Genomic DNA, 18,822 nt, shown 5'->3' with positions numbered 1-18,822 from the left:
GTCTGAAATGCTAAATAAGTAATATTGTAATAAAATAATAGAATGCAATTCGTCATTATCTTGAAACCATTCTCTCATCCTCGACTTAAAAATTTGCGACTGGTTTCAAGTAAACACACAAAATGCATTATTTCTGAATATATTATCGTATACAGCATGCAAAGAGTGCTCCCTTTAAATTTATCGTCACTCATTCATCACGATCTCACAAAGTTCCCTTTTAACCAATGAATGCGACCACACAATAAAACCTTTTTTTAATGAAGTTATGAGTGCGTGGAGTCCAACCTAAACACTTCTGATTGGTCATTGCGTTGTAGAAATCAACACACCTGTCTGTGATTGGCTACTTGCTCCCTCTCTGCGAAAATGCATTTTAAAATCATTATATAAATAAATCATTGTGTCAAAGCAACTGCACAATATCAAAATAGGAAAATAGTGTGTCAATAATGTAAAATGACAAGATTAAACACTCAATTTTCAGTTAAAGGCATTTCATTATTGAATTCAGTGATGGCATCACCCAGCTCAGTTCAGTTCTAATAGTCTCTAATAGTGCAATCAAGTCGACCATATCCCTGGAAATTAAGTGTCCCCAACTAACCATATATATTATATAGCAAACTATATGTATTATTATTATTATTTTTGTGTGTGTGTGCAAAAAAACTTTATTAACTATTTGACTTGTTTAAACAGACTCCTCCCTCTTACAGCTCTTACCAGGAAGAGACTGACGTGTTATTCCTGCTTTCTGTCACACTGACTCTCTTCTCTTCTGACAAAAGCAATAAAGAATCAGCCATCAGTGAAGAACCAAGAAGAACTCTTTACAGAAGGATCTTTGTGAAGTTTGTTTCTGAATAGATACTAGATCTTTGTGATTCTGGTGGTGATTTATTTTTCAAACGTTCGTTCAGAAAGTGAAAGTAAAGTTTAGATCGCTGGAGCTCAAAGAGTGAAAATGGCTTCTCTATCTGAAGATGATATTTCTTGTCCTGTATGTCAGGAAATCTTCAAGAATCCTGTTCTTCTGTCATGTAGTCACAGTTTCTGTAAAGAGTGTCTTCAACAGTTCTGGAGAACCAAGGGAACTCAGGAGTGTCCCGTCTGCAGAAGAAGATCCTCAAAACCTGAACCTCCTCTTAATCTTGTGTTAAGAAACTTGTGTGAGTCGTTCCTGAAGGAGAGAAATGAGAGGCGTTCATCAGGATCTGAGGAGATCTGCTGTTTACACAGAGAGAAACTCAAACTCTTCTGTCTGGAGGACAAACAGCCGGTGTGTTTAGTGTGCAGAGATTCACAGAAACACGACAATCATAAATTCAGACCCATTGATGAAGTAGTTTCATCATATAAGGTAAGAGAAACGGCTTTTAGCCAACTTCATGTTGTTATAAAAGTCCTGTTTAAGTGTTGATTTGATTGATCAGAGCTGGTTGTGTTTAGTCCAGCTGAACTCCATTATCAATAAAGTTTCATAGATTTGGGGAATTAATAACTACGGGGCAAATAGATTTTCACACAGACCCAGTTGCTACTGGATAACTTTTCTTGCTTTAATAAATAACATTGTCATGTACAAACTGTGCTTTGTGTTCACTCTGGTTGCCTTTGTTTTAATTTCTGAATTAATTTAGGATGAGATTTTCACAAAAACAGAAGAAATCTGCATGGGCGCAAATACTTTTGCACTGCATTATATGATCATATCACTGGATTGTTTTATCTTTATCTTTATCTTTTTTTTTTTATTATTCTAGGAGGATCTCAATACAGCACTGAAATCATTACAGGAGAAACTTCAACACAATGAAAAAATGAAAGGAGAGTTAGAGAAAACAGTTCAACACATCAAGGTGAGGAAACAGAATCCAGAGTTAATGTCAAGCTCGTTCCAAGACCACAACATAAAGAGGGAGACAGACAATGAAATAGGATTTAAATAATTAGTAATTTATTGGGAAAAGAAATTAAGCAATAAAATATAAACAATGTTCTTTATCTAGGGCAGTGGTTTTCAAAGCTGTCCTGCAAGCACCCCTGCACAACTCATTCATGTCTCCCTCGTCAGACACAACCAATTCAGGTCTTGCAGTCTCTAATAACGAGCTAATGAGTTGAATCAGGTGTGTCTGATGAGGGAGACATAGGCTGTGTCCAAATTCAGGGTCTGCATCCTTCGGAGTACTCATTTGAAGGATGTTACGTAACAGCGCCGTGACGAAGGCTGTCCAAATTCGTAGGATCCTTCAAATGCGGCCCACAAATACGTCCTCCTTTTCCCCGAATTGGAAGGATGGGTGTGGTGGATCCTTTCCCGTCCTACCTATCCCATAATTCTTTTCGGCAGAGCATAATGGCGGACGAAGCGAGCGGCAGCGGAGTGGGAGAGGAGTTTCTCTGACAAAACAAGCTAAAGTTTATGCTTCGGCTCAATGAATTTGTAGGAGAAATTAGTAGAATACTTAAAAACAAATAAAAATAGGCTATAATGGCTTACCTGGATGTGACTGTCTTGTAGTCTGATATAAAAAACTCTCCGACAACGAGCAAAGAAAGTATTTAATTTATTTAATTGCTTTATTTCTTCCAAAATAATTAAAATGAGGAGAATAACTCTTTGTTTGTCCATTTTCCCGCTTCTTGCTTGGCGCTGTCACGGTTGCTAGGCGACAGGATATGAGCAACGGGTAAGGGAGGGAACTGAAAGAAGGGTAGGCTGTCCAAATTCACAAACACCGACTTCCAGCATTTTCCCAAAAATTCCTGGCGCCTAAAGGGTTAAGACGTCCTTCTACAGTTGCTTGAGAAGAACCATTCACACCCTCCTCAACCTCCTCACTGATAGAACCAGGAGACTCCAAGCTCTGATTTACAGCACATGAAGTACAATCAGACAGAATAACCAGCAGTAATAGTAGCAGTGGAGATCACTGTAGCTGTAGGATCACTATAGACAGTTATGATCTGATATATTTAATATAATGGACTCCAGCTGATTATTTGTGTAAATGAGGATCATCAATCTGCTTCTGGATCCGTTATATGTCGGTCTCTGAGTTTCTCTCAGATCTGAATGATGTGATTGTGTTGATGTGTGTCGATGGAGACGATTGAACTGAATGTGGTTTGATTTCAGTCTCAAGCTGAGCACACAGAGCGTCAGATTAAACAGCAGTTTGAGAAGCTTCATCAGTTTCTCAGAGATGAAGAAGAAGCTACAATGACTGCACTGAGGGAGGAAGAGGAGCAGAAGAAGCAGATGATGAAGGAGAAGCTGGAGGAGATGAACAGACACATCTCAGCTCTTTCACACACAATCAAAGACATGGAGGAGATGATGAAAGCCAGTGATGTCTGCTTTCTGAAGGTCTGATTTCAGATGATTGATTGATTGATTGATTGAGTGAGTTGTTGATGATCAATGGTGTGTTTGTTCTGCAGGAGTTTCCAGTCTCAATGAAAAGGTGAGTGATCTGCTGGTGTCTCTGGTCTCTCTGCTTCTGATCCAAAGCCACTGCAGTTCTGATCCTGAATGTTCTTCCAGAGTCCAGATCTCATCACAGCCGGATCCACAGATGCCTTCTGGAGCTTTGATTCATGTGCCACGTTACTTGGGCAACCTGCCCTTCAGAGTCTGGAAGAAGATGCAGGACATCGTCCAGAACAGTGAGTCTGACGGCAGAAGATCTGAGCTCGCATACACACACACTGGAAATGATGCAATATTGACAGATTTCAGCATTATGTGTCAAGAACCAGATCATCTACTGCACCAAAATCAGCTGCTCACTTTTAGAAAGGGGTGTGAAAAGTACTCAAAAATTAAACTCAAGTTAAAGTACAGATACTCTGAGAACATATACTTAATTAAAACTGCAAGTAAATGGCCAAAAACATACTTGAATAAAAGTAAAAAAGTAAGATTTTAAATTGTACTCCAGTATTAAAAAAGTAGATGTAACATAAAAGAAAAGAAAGGAGATTCTTGTTTCTTCATTTTGAACCATCTTCTCAATTCAAAGTGAATTTGCTTCAAAATAAACTGCATAAAATGTTTTGTTAGACAGACGTCCAGAAGTTTAATTTAAAGGGAGAAAACAATGCAGCGGCACGAACACATCTATCTACTGCAACAACAATTAAAATACAGCACAGTGGATCACAAAACATCCATCCTTTACACCTTAATGCCATCCCATCTGTGTTCGACTTTCTTTCTTCAGAAGAACACAAACTAAGAGTTTTAGAAAAAAATAATCAATCTTTCTGCACATAATGCAAGTGTACGGCATGCCCAAAGATGAAGAAACTGCACCAAGAGAAGACGACAGTAACTCATATAACCTCTGTTGATGTCTTCTTAATCAGAACAACAGGCGTGTGTAAGAAACATACAAATACTATTTTATTACTTTAGCGTTGTGTTCACTTTGTGTTTCTTGAAGCGGTCCTGTACACTTGCATTATATGCACTAAAAATCTTTCTTTGTGTTCATCTGAAGAAACTGATATAAATCTGGGAAGCATGAGGATGAGTAAATTATTTTAATTTTTTCCCTTTAATGAGGCAGATGTGATGCAGAGGCCAGAAATATATTCCAGACAGAATATAAGAACTTTTGTTGAAATAATGATGAGTGACATTAATGAATTAAAACATACAATATTATACTGACTTTTCTGAAAAATACACTTTTTGTGTGTTGTCTACTCAACAGCGCTGTCTGTAACAATAATTCATCTTTTAATTGTTTATTTGGGCATTTAGAGGTTTTTTCCTAGCAAATATTTATATATAATTATAATATAGCACTCTCTATTCTAATTCTATTCTTAAAAAATAACAAAAAACTAACACTATCTTTTCTTTTTATTCTTTTTCTATTCTATCTGTTTTCTTTTTATTTATTATATAATTAATGCGTATCAGTGCTCTTTCATTGATTTTGATATATATATATATATATTTATAGTAATATAAATAATTTGTATGCATTTTTTCCTTTTTATTACTGTAAAAATATATTTAGCTTCTTTTTAATATGTATTATTATAATTATATTTAATTTTTAGTTTTAGTCATTTGAATACTTCACATTGATTTATTTTATTCTGAGTAGTTGCCAAAATAACTTTTCTAATCATTCAATTAATTTTTTTTAGATTATAATCTAATATTTATCATTTAATTTTAGCTTTATTTTAATTACTGAATAATTAAATAACTGAATAATTTTAGTTAATACCAGCAAGCTGATTATTGTTTTTTTATTATTATTATTATTATTATTATTATTATTATTATTATTATTTCATTCCATTATTGTGCAATAATACCTACTGTTTTTTTATTTTTAATAATTAGGCAGCATTGAGTAAAAAGATTAGTGTTTTATAAAAGAGAAACATTGAGGAAAATGATAAAGATATAACATTATTATCTGATTTGAATATGAAGTCACGTGTATTGTTCTGTTTTCCGCGCGCGATCACACCGCTGTGATTAGAACGTACAGTGAGTGACGTCATCAACTGCTGAATTCAAATCTGCTTTCCCGCGCTGGCTGGAGCCAGATCGCACGTGCTGAGCGCTTGTCATATTATCACAAATATTCAGTGTTTTCAACCATATAATGCTTATTTTAGGTTTCAGACATTTAAATACACAGAAGTACTAGCAAAACCATACATTTATAGTAGCTATAGTAACACGGTCATTATAAAAGTGTTTCAAATACCAAATACATTTACTTGCACATATTTCAGAATCGGAGATGTTTCATCATATAGTGAGTGTGTTTGTGAATATTAATAATCAAAAAGGACATCCACGTGTCATACAGCGCTATTGTGTGTCACATGACAAGCATGACGCGTCGCCATGGAAACAATCTAAAATAAGGCTGGACTAAAAACACTCAAGCTGGGCTCAGATAGAATATTTTAAACTGGCGTGTGAAAGGGTTAAAGCTAAGGTTTGTATTCGGACTATAATTGAATATTAATGAGAGCGTGAATGAAATGAATATGTTTTCAGTTTGTGTCACTCACTGTTTCTGATTGAACTTTCAGTATTGATAAATCCCACAGAGAATGACTGACAGTGATGAGAGGAACATGTCTGATGTGTTTGATCATAATTCATAATCATCTGTGTTGGGTTCACTCTTGATCATTATATGAAGATCAGAATAACAGCATCTGTTGATTGTGTCTCATCAGCTCCTGTGATTCTGGATCCAAACACGGCTCATCCAGATCTCCTTCTGTCTGATGATCTGACCAGTGTGAGAAACATCTTCATCAATCAACCTGTTCCTGATAATCCAGAGAGATTTGACCGGGATGAATGTGTTCTGGGTTCAGAGGGTTTTAACTCAGGAACACACTGCTGGGATGTGGAGGTTAAACAGAGTTCAGACTGGAGTCTTGGAGTAACTACAGCATCAAACCAGAGGAAGGGACTGGGTTTCTATAACACTGGTGTCTGGAGTGTGTGTTATAATCTGTTAGGAGTGCCTCTAGGTTCTGGTTTTCATGTTAAACAGCAGCTTGATCGTGTGAGAGTGAATCTGGACTATGACAGAGGAACGGTGTCATTCTCTGATCCTGTAACTAACACACATCTACACACATTCACAACCTCCTTCACTCACACACTCTTCCCTTTCTTCAGTTGTTATTATTCCTCTCTGAGGATCTTATCGATCAATAGTCAGTAATCTGTAGATCTGGATCTTCCTGCTTTCATCTTTCATCATGTTTCAATATTCAACACATGAGTTTGTTGTAAATGAATAATTGTTTATTTCAGTTCTAGAGATTAAATGATCGTTTGTTTATTGAAGTAAATGATGATTGATTATGGCTTTAGTCTGCCTTTCTTCTCTCTAAGAAGCTGCTCTCATTGCGTGCGTGACCATGCCCGGTAAGGTTTAGGGCCGAGGCAACCTTGACTCCTGGTCTTTGTTCATCATACCTGGTCCATGGCTTTTAACTGTAATTCCCCAACACATCATTCAGGCAAAACTTTGCTTCAAGAAAGAACTGCTAACATGATTTAATCGCTAGCACACCCTGAGCACATGAGCTAATATCGGGCCAATGCCGATATTTACATTTAAAGCCATTATCGGTCAATTCCGATAATATCACGCATGCCTTATATAAATTTATTAGAATGAGTACATTATTATGTACTGTATATATATATATATATCAGAGGTAGTGTTAGACTTTAACATTGTCTGTCATTTTGACGTAAAAAGTCCGTCATATTCTATTATTACCTGTCATTTTAATTTTCATATTTAAATTATATCACATTTAATTGCTTTTATTTTTGTTCACATTTTCATTTTTTAATAATGAACCCACAGGACGAGCATATAGGTTTATGCATTTTATTAGGACATTCAAGCAATAAATACCGTTTTAGCACTCTTTAATGTGGCGTTAAAGATCGCTGTCTGATCATCTCTTTCATTTTACTTACTTCTCGCCCGTGCGTAATCAAACAGCAAAAGACTCGTGACTGTTTTATCTTTGTTCTGGAGGCTGACTCTGCTACGCACTCACCAACAACTGCACAGGGGTGGGAATTACAGTTGTAAATTACAATAGATCACCCTCACTGCAATCTGTCAAAGTGATGGACGGCCTTCAGATATTCCGTCTCTGCTAAAAAAATTCCATCAAGAATTGACGTAGAATTTCGGTAAACGCGACCTCTGATATGAACTGTATTGTACTGTGGTACAGTTATGGAGGCCCTTTATAATGCAGAGGTCAACTGCCGGCTCTGCCTATAGTTAGCAACGGCTTTATAGTATTCAATGTTTAATAAACAGCTGTTTTACTAAATTCTGCTTGAGGTGAAATTCAGTGCAGCCCCGTATCGTGATACATATCGTATCGTGGCTAGGGTTGAGAATCGAAAATCGATTCCAATTCCAGAATCGGATGCTTAAAGGGGACATCAGACGCCCATTTTCCACAAATTGATAAGATTATTTAGGGTCTTAACCACAGTGGCAATTGTGCAGACTGATTATTTAATTTTACCGCTACGTTGATGACTCCTGCTGGTGCTAGTGCTTCTCCGGTGTATGTTTTTAAGATTATGTCAGTCGGCTGCAGTGGAATATGCTGCAAGTCATTAGCATAGTTTTCCTTTTGAAATTAAGGACAGCGCAGAGCCTGTATCCAATTCCATCTCAATAATTTCCCCCTCAATTTCTGGAGTTATACAAATCTGTGCGAGTTGCTCTCTTTTGATTATCATTTACAGTGACATTTCCTTCTCTGTAGCTGTACTCCACTGTTTCTCGACTGTACTTTTCCTCCTGCATCCAGATCATGTACCCGTCTCTTATTATTTTTACTCCGTCTTTGACATGGCTTAAATTTTTACTCGTGCTTTCTTTCTCTCTCAGAGTTTCTTTTACTTCTGCACACGCGTCCGATGTGGCCTTTCTTTCCACGTGAATGGCAGGCTTGAACTTTGTACTAGCAGTCCTCATCTGTGTGGTTCGTTTTCCCACATCTTTTACAATTGCGTCGTTGTTTGGACAAGGAAACATGCATTGCATTTACTTTAAGGGATGTGCTGAGATGCTGCGCTTCGCGAGCGGTGGTCTCCGGGGACACCGCAATCTCTACAGCTTTGTGAAAAGTAAGTGCTGCCTCCGTGAGAAGATGCTTTTGTATCGCTTCTGTGCGTAATCCACAAACAAATCTATCCCTTAGAGCAGGGAAAGGCAACTTCGGTCCTAGAGGGCCAGTGTCCTGCAGCGTTTAGCTCCAACCCTAATCAAACACACCTGAAGAAGCTAATCAATGTCTTCAAGATCACTAGAAAGTTACAGGCAGGTGTGTTTGATTAGGGTTGGAGCTAAACTCTGCAGGACAAATAAATATTGTACTGCTTCAGAAGACACATTTGTGCTGCTACATTTACAAGAATATCCAAAAATGAAGGAATATACCTTTGGTGATTTACATCTCGCATAACACTAAAACCCATCAATTACAAATACATATTTTGCCATAAGTAAAAGTTATTACATTAAGGCCTGGTTTCACAGACAGGGCTTAGGCTAAGCCAGGATTAGGCCAAAGTTCAATTATGACATCTTAAGTAATTTTTTATAAATGTCCATAGAAAAAAACATTACTGGTGTGCTTTTTGAGACAAAACAAAGGCACTGATATATTTTAAGATCAATCAGTGCAAGTTTCTTTCAGTTGAAACACCTCAGACTTACATTTTAGTCTGGGACTAGTCTTAAGCCTGGTCTGTGAAACCGGGACTAAAAAGGCTTAATGTAGGCGTAATATGAAAGATTTATGCACACTGAAAAAATAATATTTTTTTAAGATAAGTGGTTGCAAACCATTTATTTTAGCTACATATAAATAAAAATGTTGAAAGTTAGTCAACTAAATTTGTTTATTTAAATGTAGTTAAAATAAATTGCTTCAAGTCTGTTTAATGCAGTCCTGTTTGAACGGGAAACCTGATATATGTGTTAAATCAAAAGGAATTGTTTAAATAAAGTGAACAGCATCAAAAATCTTTTCTTTTTTTGTTTTTTTCCAGTGAGCAGTGTTCTTTATCATTCCTGTAATAACATGATCTGTTGTACAGTAAGTGCTGGGACATTCAGGCAAATGATGACCCTGGTGTCTTTCAAGTGTGAGGATGGGGCATCTTCTGCATCCACCACAAACAGATGCTGGGTTTTAGCTAAAGAGCGTGTGTGGAGGAAATCTTTTCAGCTAAATATATCCTGAACATCTACATAGTGTCTCATAACAGTATTTGCTGTCCATCCACAATCACTCAAATGGAAATGTGTAATTATTAGGTCTAAAGACAAACTGTATGTCATTCCACTTCCAAACAATATTGAAAGAGACTAAAAACTCATTCCTGGGGAACTACTTCTGCAGCTTTATACAGATATCAATGCCAATTGTTGTTTTTCAGCTTTATTTCTCCATACAATTTATAATGCTATGTTATAATAATGCTGTGATATAATATTAATGCAGAGTGAGTGAACTGCAGTTTTTGGCCTTGCAATATAGACTTTATAATGCTTTATTTGCTTATTTGCTTTATTTATTTGTTTTATTACTTTCTGAAAGCAATGCATGTCCAAGTAATGAAGTAAATTCCAAGCATGAAGAAGTAAACTTAAAAATTACTCAAAAATGTGACTTAAAACATAACTTCAGGTTATTTAATAATGTACTTTGAAAATATACTTTCAATGCATTGTTACTATGATCATTTTCAGCACACAGTTAAAACATATTCATAAAATATATTTAAGTGCAAATAATATACTTATAAAAAATAAACACAACTTTCAATTCAAGTATATTTTTGTAAAATATATTTTTTAGAAAATATACTAAATTACATTTTTTTGTTAGTATATTTGCAATGTTCTATTAAAACAGGGAATATATTACAAATACATAAAGTATACTTTTTTCACTAGGAAACGAATAAATGACTGTAATAGCAATCGTTCAGCTGCTGATGTGAAATCAGTGCATCTTTACTGTCATCTAGATCTGAAATTGAACAACTGACTGAAAATATCAGTGTCTTCATTCCAGATGACAGTCCACAATAATAAGAGACTGATTGACAATGTAGTTAATAAATGTACATGACACTATATGAATTATATACAGGACTATATTCTTAATAAAGGGATGTGATTATAGCAATAAAAGATTTATACCCATACAGCAAATAAATAAGTGCAAAAACCTTTTATGAAACGTTTATTAAATATTTTACAAAACAGGTATTTCCTAAATTATTACAATGATATAACTTCAGTTTTTAAAATAAAATGGTAAGAAAAACAACAACAACGGTCAATTACATGGCTATCGGAGGAAAAACATCAAATTAAAGTTAAATATCCTCATTTAAATAAAGTCCAAAAATATGTACAACAATTGTCATTAAACACTTCAATAGGAAAACAGTTTTTTCCTGAATTCCTAAAACAGTTCATTCAACAGTACATCTTCAATATATTGAAAAAGCAATCGCAATGTGAGTAAATGTAGGCTAATGCAGGAAATGTTGCCCATACCGAGCTGCAGCGGACACATATTAAATGACTTCACTTGGATCTATAGTGTGATCTGTCTCTTTAATACCAGCCCGATCTCACGGCAATTCGTACATGTTTTACGAGGACCTCACTCGTACAAATTCATACATATTTTAGGAGTTGCCAATTCGTATGAATTTGTTCGAATGACCTACATCTAACCCTGCCCCTAAACCTACCCGTCACTGGGCTTTAGACAAATCATACTAAATCAATCAATAATAAGGTGGTGAAGGTTATGAAAACAGCGATGGACAGTTAATGGACAAATAATTAAAACAGCCTCACTAGAGAGAGGGACTAATTAAATGGAATCTTATTGTGCTTCTCTATCTGTATCTGACTAAATAGTTCAAGCTTCAAAACGCTACAATGACAGATTTAACGTCTTAATGCTGAAAACAGCTTGGTAATCATTTAATGCACCTAGCCTACTAAAAGAAGAAAAATAGCCGAACACAAATAGCCCTTTTTGTCTTATCAGATCTGCTCAAGGGCTCTTACGTTTAAGCTACATTCACTTTATCCAAAGCAAACCGCAATGCAATTAACATTTTTGTGGTGTTCATGAGCTACGATATGATTCGAACCCATGATTCTGATTAGTTACATTTTTGCCGAAATCATGCTGTGAAAATCTTGAAAATATTCAATTCAAAATAGATCATTTCTGCTGATCACAAGTTTCTGAAAACTCTTCATACTATTTATCCTGTAGTAAAAACAGTGCTAAACTTTGACAAAAAGTGCTTTTTTATGTTATAATAGTGATTATTTTTAATGAGTGGTCCTCTGCAGCCATCTACTGGTCATAGTGGTAATATAATGTCTTCATAATATCATTCTCCATTAAAATACCTTCAAAATGATATGTGACTTCTTGGAATTGGACCAAACAGTAACCGAGCTGCAGCTGTTTGAAGGCGATAGAGTCATCAGTTGATTTTGAGAAAAATCAAGTGGAACTTTTCTGAAGATTCCGAAGCAAAATCATTCATGTTTTATAATATCTGTTTTATTAATCACAATATAACTATTTTTTTTATTTTATCTTTGTTAGTAAAAATAAGAACAAAGATGCAAATAAACAGTAGTTTAATCGAGAAGCGAGTGATTCCGTCTTTTCTTTTAATGTTTGATTAACATTGAGACCTCTATATTAGGAACTACTGTAATGCATGGATATAATATAATGTTACACATCAGATTTTTCCCCAACCATTAACTAAACGTTCCTGTCAGACAAAACATATTTTGCAATAATGCAGGGAGATGCACACGCTTTGCAGATGTCAGTCAGTGCGATGGTTTTGTTTTCATCAGCATGGGTTATAATCGAGAATTCAATTATTCACAAAGCTGCGCTTTCAACGATAGATCTACAACTTGTGTATTTTCATTGTTCTCTTGTGTTTTATGCAAGAGTTTACAGCAGTTTATTTTAAAGGGGTCATATGATGCTATTTTAAAGAACATTATTTTGTGTATTTGGTGTAACCGTGTAGTCGTTTTAGGGGGGCATGGTTGAGTCTTAACTTTGATAAAGAATATCTCTTTGGTTTTGAGACTTTAGTCTTTGCAACTTCAGGGATATTATCTATGTACAACCAGCTTGTAACACTCCAAAGAGAAAGGAAAACTTGAAATCGCATCATATAACCCCTTTAACATTTCAATGCAAGTTCATTTTGAATATAATTTGTTAAGATTTGACCTGAAGAAATCCTGATGTTCCTGTCTGACTTGTTTAAACACATTCCTCCCTCTTACAGCTCTTACCAGGAAGAGACTGACGTGTTATTCCTGCTTTCTGTCACACTGACTCTCTTCTCTTCTGACAAAAGCAATAAAGAATCAGCCATCAGTGAAGAACCAAGAAGAACTCTTTACAGAAGGATCTTTGTGAAGTTTGTTTCTGAATAGATACTAGATCTTTGTGATTCTGGTGGTGATTTATTTTTCAAACTTTCGTTCAGAAAGTGAAAGTAAAGTTTAGATCGCTGGAGCTCAAAGAGTGAAAATGGCTTCTCTATCTGAAGATGATATTTCTTGTCCTGTATGTCAGGAAATCTTCAAGACTCCTGTTCTTCTGTCATGTAGTCACAGTTTCTGTAAAGAGTGTCTTCAACAGTTCTGGAGAACCAAGGGAACTCAGGAGTGTCCCGTCTGCAGGAGAAGATCCTCAAAAGATAACCCTCCTCTTAATCTTGTGTTAAGAAACTTGTGTGAGTCGTTCCTGAAGGAGAGAAATGAGAGGCGTTCATCAGGATCTGAGGAGATCTGCTGTTTACACAGAGAGAAACTCAAACTCTTCTGTCTGGAGGACAAACAGCCGGTGTGTTTAGTGTGTATGAATTCACAGAAACACGACAATCATAAATTCAGACCCATTGATGAAGTAGTTTCATCATATAAGGTAAGAGAAACGGCTTTTAGCCAACTTCATGTTGTTATAAAAGTCCTGTTTAAGTGTTGATTTGATTGATCAGAGCTGGTTGTGTTTAGTCCAGCTGAACTCCATTATCAATAAAGTTTCGTAGATTTGGGGAATTAATAACTACGGGGCAAATAGATTTTCACACAGGCCCAGTTGGTATTGGATAACTTTTCTTGCTTTAATAAATAACATTGTCATGTACAAACTGTGCTTTGTGTTCACTCTGGTTGCCTTTGTTTTAATTTCTGAATTAATTTAGGATATGTTCACAAAAACAGAAGAAATCTGCATGGGCGCAAATACTTTTGCACTTTATTATATGATCATATCACTGGATTGTTTTATCTTTTTTATGAATTTTAATTTTGTTTAATTCTAGGAGGAGCTCAATACAGCACTGAAATCATTACAGAAGAAACTTCAACACAATGAAGAAATGAAAGGAAAGTTTGAGAAAACAGTTCAACACATCAAGGTGAGGAAACAGAATCCAGAGAGTTAATGTCAAGCTCGTTCCAAGACCACAACATAAAGAGGGAGACAGACAATGAAATAGGATTTAAATAATTAGTAATTTATTGGGAAAGAAATGAAGCAATAAAATATAAACAGTGTTCTTTATCTAGGGCAGTGGTTTTCAAAGCTGTCCTGCAAGCACCCCTGCACAACTCATTCATGTCTCCCTCGTCAGACACAACCAATTCAGGTCTATCAGTCTCTAATAACGAGCTAATGAGTTGAATCAGGTGTGTCTGATGAGGGAGACATACACAATGCTTCCTGACACTTCTCTGACCACACAAATGGCGCTTTGGTACTATCTATCTATTTTGGTACCCCACATAAACTTTCGGTCATGCCCAACATTTTTCTAATTTACAGTAGATCTCTATCTTTAAGCCGTTTCAAGCCACAAGCTTTTTAAATCTTGATGTCAAAATCCAGCATTTTTCCAAAAATCCCTGGCACCTAAAGGGTTAAGACGTCCTTCTACAGTTGCTTGAGAAGAACCATTCACACCCTCCTCAACCTCCTCACTGATAGAACCAGGAGACTCCAAGCTCTGATTTACAGCACATGAAGTACAATCAGACAGAATAACCAGCAGTAATAGTAGCAGTGGAGATCACTGTAGCTGTAGGATCACTATAGACAGTTATGATCTGATATATTTAATATAATGGACTCCAGCTGATTATTTGTGTAAATGAGGATCATCAATCTGCTTCTGGATCCGTTATATGTCGGTCTCTGAGTTTCTCTCAGATCTGAATGATGTGATTGTGTTGATGTGTGTCGATGGAGACGATTGAAGTCAATGTGGTTTGATTTCAGTCTCAAGCTGAGCACACAGAGCGTCAGATTAAACAGCAGTTTGAGAAGCTTCATCAGTTTCTCAGAGATGAAGAAGAAGCTACAATGACTGCACTGAGGGAGGAAGAGGAGCAGAAGAAGCAGATGATGAAGGAGAAGCTGGAGGAGATGAACAGACACATCTCAGCTCTTTCACACACAATCAAAGACATGGAGGAGATGATGAAAGCCAGTGATGTCTGCTTTCTGAAGGTCTGGTTTCAGATGATTGATTGATTGATTGATTGATTGAGTTGTTGATGATCAATGGTGTGTTTGTTCTGCAGGAGTTTCCAGTCTCAATGAAAAGGTGAGTGATCTGCTGGTGTCTCTGGTCTCTCTGCTTCTGATCCAAAGCCACTGCAGTTCTGATCCTGAATGTTCTTCCAGAGTCCAGATCTCATCACAGCCGGATCCACAGATGCCTTCTGGAGCTTTGATTCATGTGCCACGTTACTTGGGCAACCTGCCCTTCAGAGTCTGGAAGAAGATGCAGGACATCGTCCAGAACAGTGAGTCTGACGGCAGAAGATCTGAGCTCGCATACACACACACTGGAAATGATGCAATATTGACAGATTTCAGCATTATGTGTCAAGAACCAGATCATCTACTGCACCAGAATCAGCTGCTCACCTTTAGAAAGGGGTGTGAAAAGTACTCAAATTAAACTCAAGTTAAAGAGAAAATTATATATATATATATATATATATATATATATATGTATATATATATATATATATATATATATATATATATATGTATATATATATATATATATATATATATATATATATATATGTATATATATATATGTGTGTGATATTAATAATTTGTATGCAATTTTTTTCTTTTTATTACTGTAAAAATATATTTAGATGTATAATTATAATTAATTATATTTATGTTTTAGTTTTATTCATTTGAATACTTCACATTGATTTATTTTATTCTGAGCAGTTGCCAAAACAACTTTTCTAATCATTAAATAATTTTTTTTAGAATATCATCTAATATTTATCATTTAATTTTTGCTTTATTTTAATTACTGAATAATTAAATAAATAACTGAATTTTAGTTTTAGTTTTAGTTAATACCAGCAAGCGTATTATTGTTGTTATTATTATTATTATTATTTCATTCCATTATTGTGCAATAATACCTACTGTTTTTTTATTTTTAATAATTAGGCAGCATTGAGTAAAAAGATTAGTGTTTTATAAAAGAGAAACATTGAGGAAAATGATAAAGATATAACATTATATCCAATAAAAACAGTAAAACAGTAAAGACCAACATTATTATCTGATTTGAATATGAAGTCACGTGTATTGTTCTGTTTTCCGCGCGCGATCACACCGCTGCGATTAGAACGTTCAGTGAGTGACGTCATCAACTGCTGAATTCAAATCTGCTTTCCCGTCATTATAAAAGCGTTTCAAATAAATTTACTTGCACATATTTCAGAATCGGAGACGTTTCATCATATAGTGAGTGTGTTTGTGAATATTAATAATCAAAAAGGACATCCACGTGTCATACAGCGCTATTGTGTGTCACATGACAAGCATGACGCGTCGCCATGGAAACAATCTAAAATAAGGCTGGACTAAAAACACTCAAGCTGGGCTCAGATAGAATATTTTAAACTGGCGTGTGAAAGGGTTAAAGCTAAGGTTTGTATTCTGACTATAATTGAATATTAATGAGAGCGTGAATGAAATGAATATGTTTTCAGTTTGTGTCGCTCACTGTTTCTGATTGAACTTTCAGTATTGATAAATCACACAGAGAATGACTGACAGTGATGAGAGGAACATGTCTGATGTGTTTGATCATAATTCATAATCATCTGTGTTGGGTTCACTCTTGATCATTATATGAAGATCAGAATAACAGCATCTGTTGATTGTGTCTCATCAGCTCCTGTGATTCTGGATCCAAACACGGCTCATCCACGTCTCCTTCTGTCTGATGATCTGACCAGTGTGAGAACCAGCAGTCATCAACCTGTTCCTGATAATCCAGAGAGATTTGACTGGTATCCCTGTGTTCTGGGTTCAGAGGGTTTTAACTCAGGAACACACTGCTGGGATGTGGAGGTTAAACAGAGTTCATGGTGGAGTCTTGGAGTAACTACAGCATCAAACCAGAGGAAGGGAGGGGGTTTCTATAACACTGGTGTCTGGAGTGTGTGTTATAATCTGTTAGGATGGCCTCCAGGTTCTGGTTTTCGTGTTAAACAGAAGCTTGATCGTGTGAGAGTGAATCTGGACTATGACAGAGGAACGGTGTCATTCTCTGATCCTGTAACTAACACACATCTACACACATTCACAACCTCCTTCACTCACACACTCTTCCCTTTCTTCTGTAATTATGATTATTCTTCTTCTCTGAGGATCTTATCGATCAATAGTCAGTAATCTGTAGATCTGGATCTTCCTGCTTTCATCTTTCATCATGTTTCAATATTCAACACATTTTCAGAGTTTGTTGTAAATGAATAATTGTTTATTTCAGTTCTAGAGATTAAATGATCGTTTGTTTATTGAAGTAAATGGATGTAAAAGGTTCTGATCCACAACAATGTAGAATGAAATATTAATATTTAGTCTAGAAATACTTGATTCAGCTGTTTATGAATCTGATTCTCAGATCAAATGATCAGATGAGACTCACTGAAATCTCTGACAAAGTCTGAATCAGTTTCACAACAAATATTAATAATCTCTTGTATAAACTAACAATGTGTCATTTTCAGATTGAAACTAAGTTTGTCGTGATAATTAGGATTTAAATTGTGCTAAAACCCTGATTTTTTGTTTCTCCAGCAAAATAGTCGTCACATTTATTTCTATAGATCTTTATATAATAGAGATGGATTCAAAGCAGCTTTACATTAATAAACAGGAAAATAAAAGCATCAATGTTGGGAAATTCTTCAATTATGAACAAATAAATTTTTAAGTTTTAATTAAATAATTAAGTTTTAATGTCAGATATAAAGCAGATCTACAGAAGATAATATATGGTGTCATTATTCAGATGAATTTAAACAGTTTTTAAATTCACTCCACAATACAATAGCAAAATATATAAATATGTATAGTATTTTTGTTGCATTAATCCGTGTCTAGCACAGCTTCCTGAGGAAAGGCAACCCGTTCATCAATCTGGTCTAAATAACACGGCTTTACACTTTCCAATAGCGTATAATGCATACGCCAAAAGCCAATTTTGCGCGCATAAGATCCTCCAATCCTTCCCATGATCTTCAGTGGAGAGCAGATGCTCCAAACACCACGCGCATCTTCAGCGGAAGTGACGTCACCAGCGAGGCTCACCTGACGCGCGCGCACCTGCAAACAGGTAAGGGTATCAATCTTTTCCTTTTTAATGAGATCATTATTTTAATTATTTCGGTGTTTGTGCTAAAATGGAAGCGTATGCATTTAAATGAGTTGTTAGTGGAACGGAGCCTAACCGCTGCTAACGTTAGCCTAGCATTGACATTAGCCTAAGCTAACTTCTATTATATATAGACCTGCTGCGTTTGAAATAAATAAATAAACCTGTTTTAAATCATGTTGTGACATCTTCAGCTTTTAGACGTGGCTGATGACTGCACTACAAATCAACCCAGTATGACCACATTTACCATATTTTTACCATAGTTACTGTTTCTCTGCCGTGTCATGTGTAGTCAATGCTCAGTAACTACAACATATTTACCATGCTTCTCCCACCATAACTGCAGTTTTACTGTGGTATTTGTAGTTAAAGCAGTAATTATACTGAAGAAATGATGTTGATTTTTATTGAACGCATCTGTCTAAAAAGCAAGAGTCTGGAAATAGTTTAACTTGTCACGTGAC

General features: G+C 35.7%; 1 protein-coding gene across 1 annotated transcript; it reads left to right on the top strand.

Moving 5' to 3' along the window:
- Positions 1 to 718: 718 nt before the first annotated feature.
- Positions 719 to 17,914, top strand: LOC306851229 (uncharacterized protein). Its single transcript, XM_079387393.1, has 13 exons — positions 719 to 1,363; positions 1,767 to 1,862; positions 3,146 to 3,376; positions 3,451 to 3,473; positions 3,554 to 3,675; positions 6,232 to 6,727; positions 12,926 to 13,060; positions 13,167 to 13,569; positions 13,970 to 14,065; positions 14,926 to 15,156; positions 15,231 to 15,253; positions 15,334 to 15,455; positions 16,868 to 17,914. Exons 1-13 carry the CDS (start codon positions 968 to 970, stop codon positions 17,368 to 17,370), a joined length of 2,877 nt encoding a protein of 958 aa, XP_079243519.1. The 5' UTR covers positions 719 to 967; the 3' UTR covers positions 17,371 to 17,914.
- The last annotated feature ends 908 nt before the right edge of the window (positions 17,915 to 18,822 follow it).

The sequence above is a fragment of the Barbus barbus genome (genome assembly GCF_936440315.1).
Source record: "Barbus barbus genome assembly, chromosome: 31".
In the NCBI taxonomy this organism is placed as follows: Eukaryota; Metazoa; Chordata; class Actinopteri; order Cypriniformes; family Cyprinidae; genus Barbus; species Barbus barbus.
The sequence above is the reverse complement of the archived record's forward strand: the minus strand, read 5'-3'. Positions and strand labels throughout refer to the sequence as shown.

Coding starts and splice junctions, on each gene's coding strand:
- LOC306851229 (XM_079387393.1), top strand. CDS start 968: ATGGCTTCTCTATCTGAAGATGATATTTCTTGTCCTGTATGTCAGGAA. Junction 14,066..14,925: donor AAACAGTTCAACACATCAAG/GTGAGGAAACAG, acceptor GTTTGATTTCAG/TCTCAAGCTGAGCACACAGA. Junction 15,254..15,333: donor TTTCCAGTCTCAATGAAAAG/GTGAGTGATCTG, acceptor ATGTTCTTCCAG/AGTCCAGATCTCATCACAGC.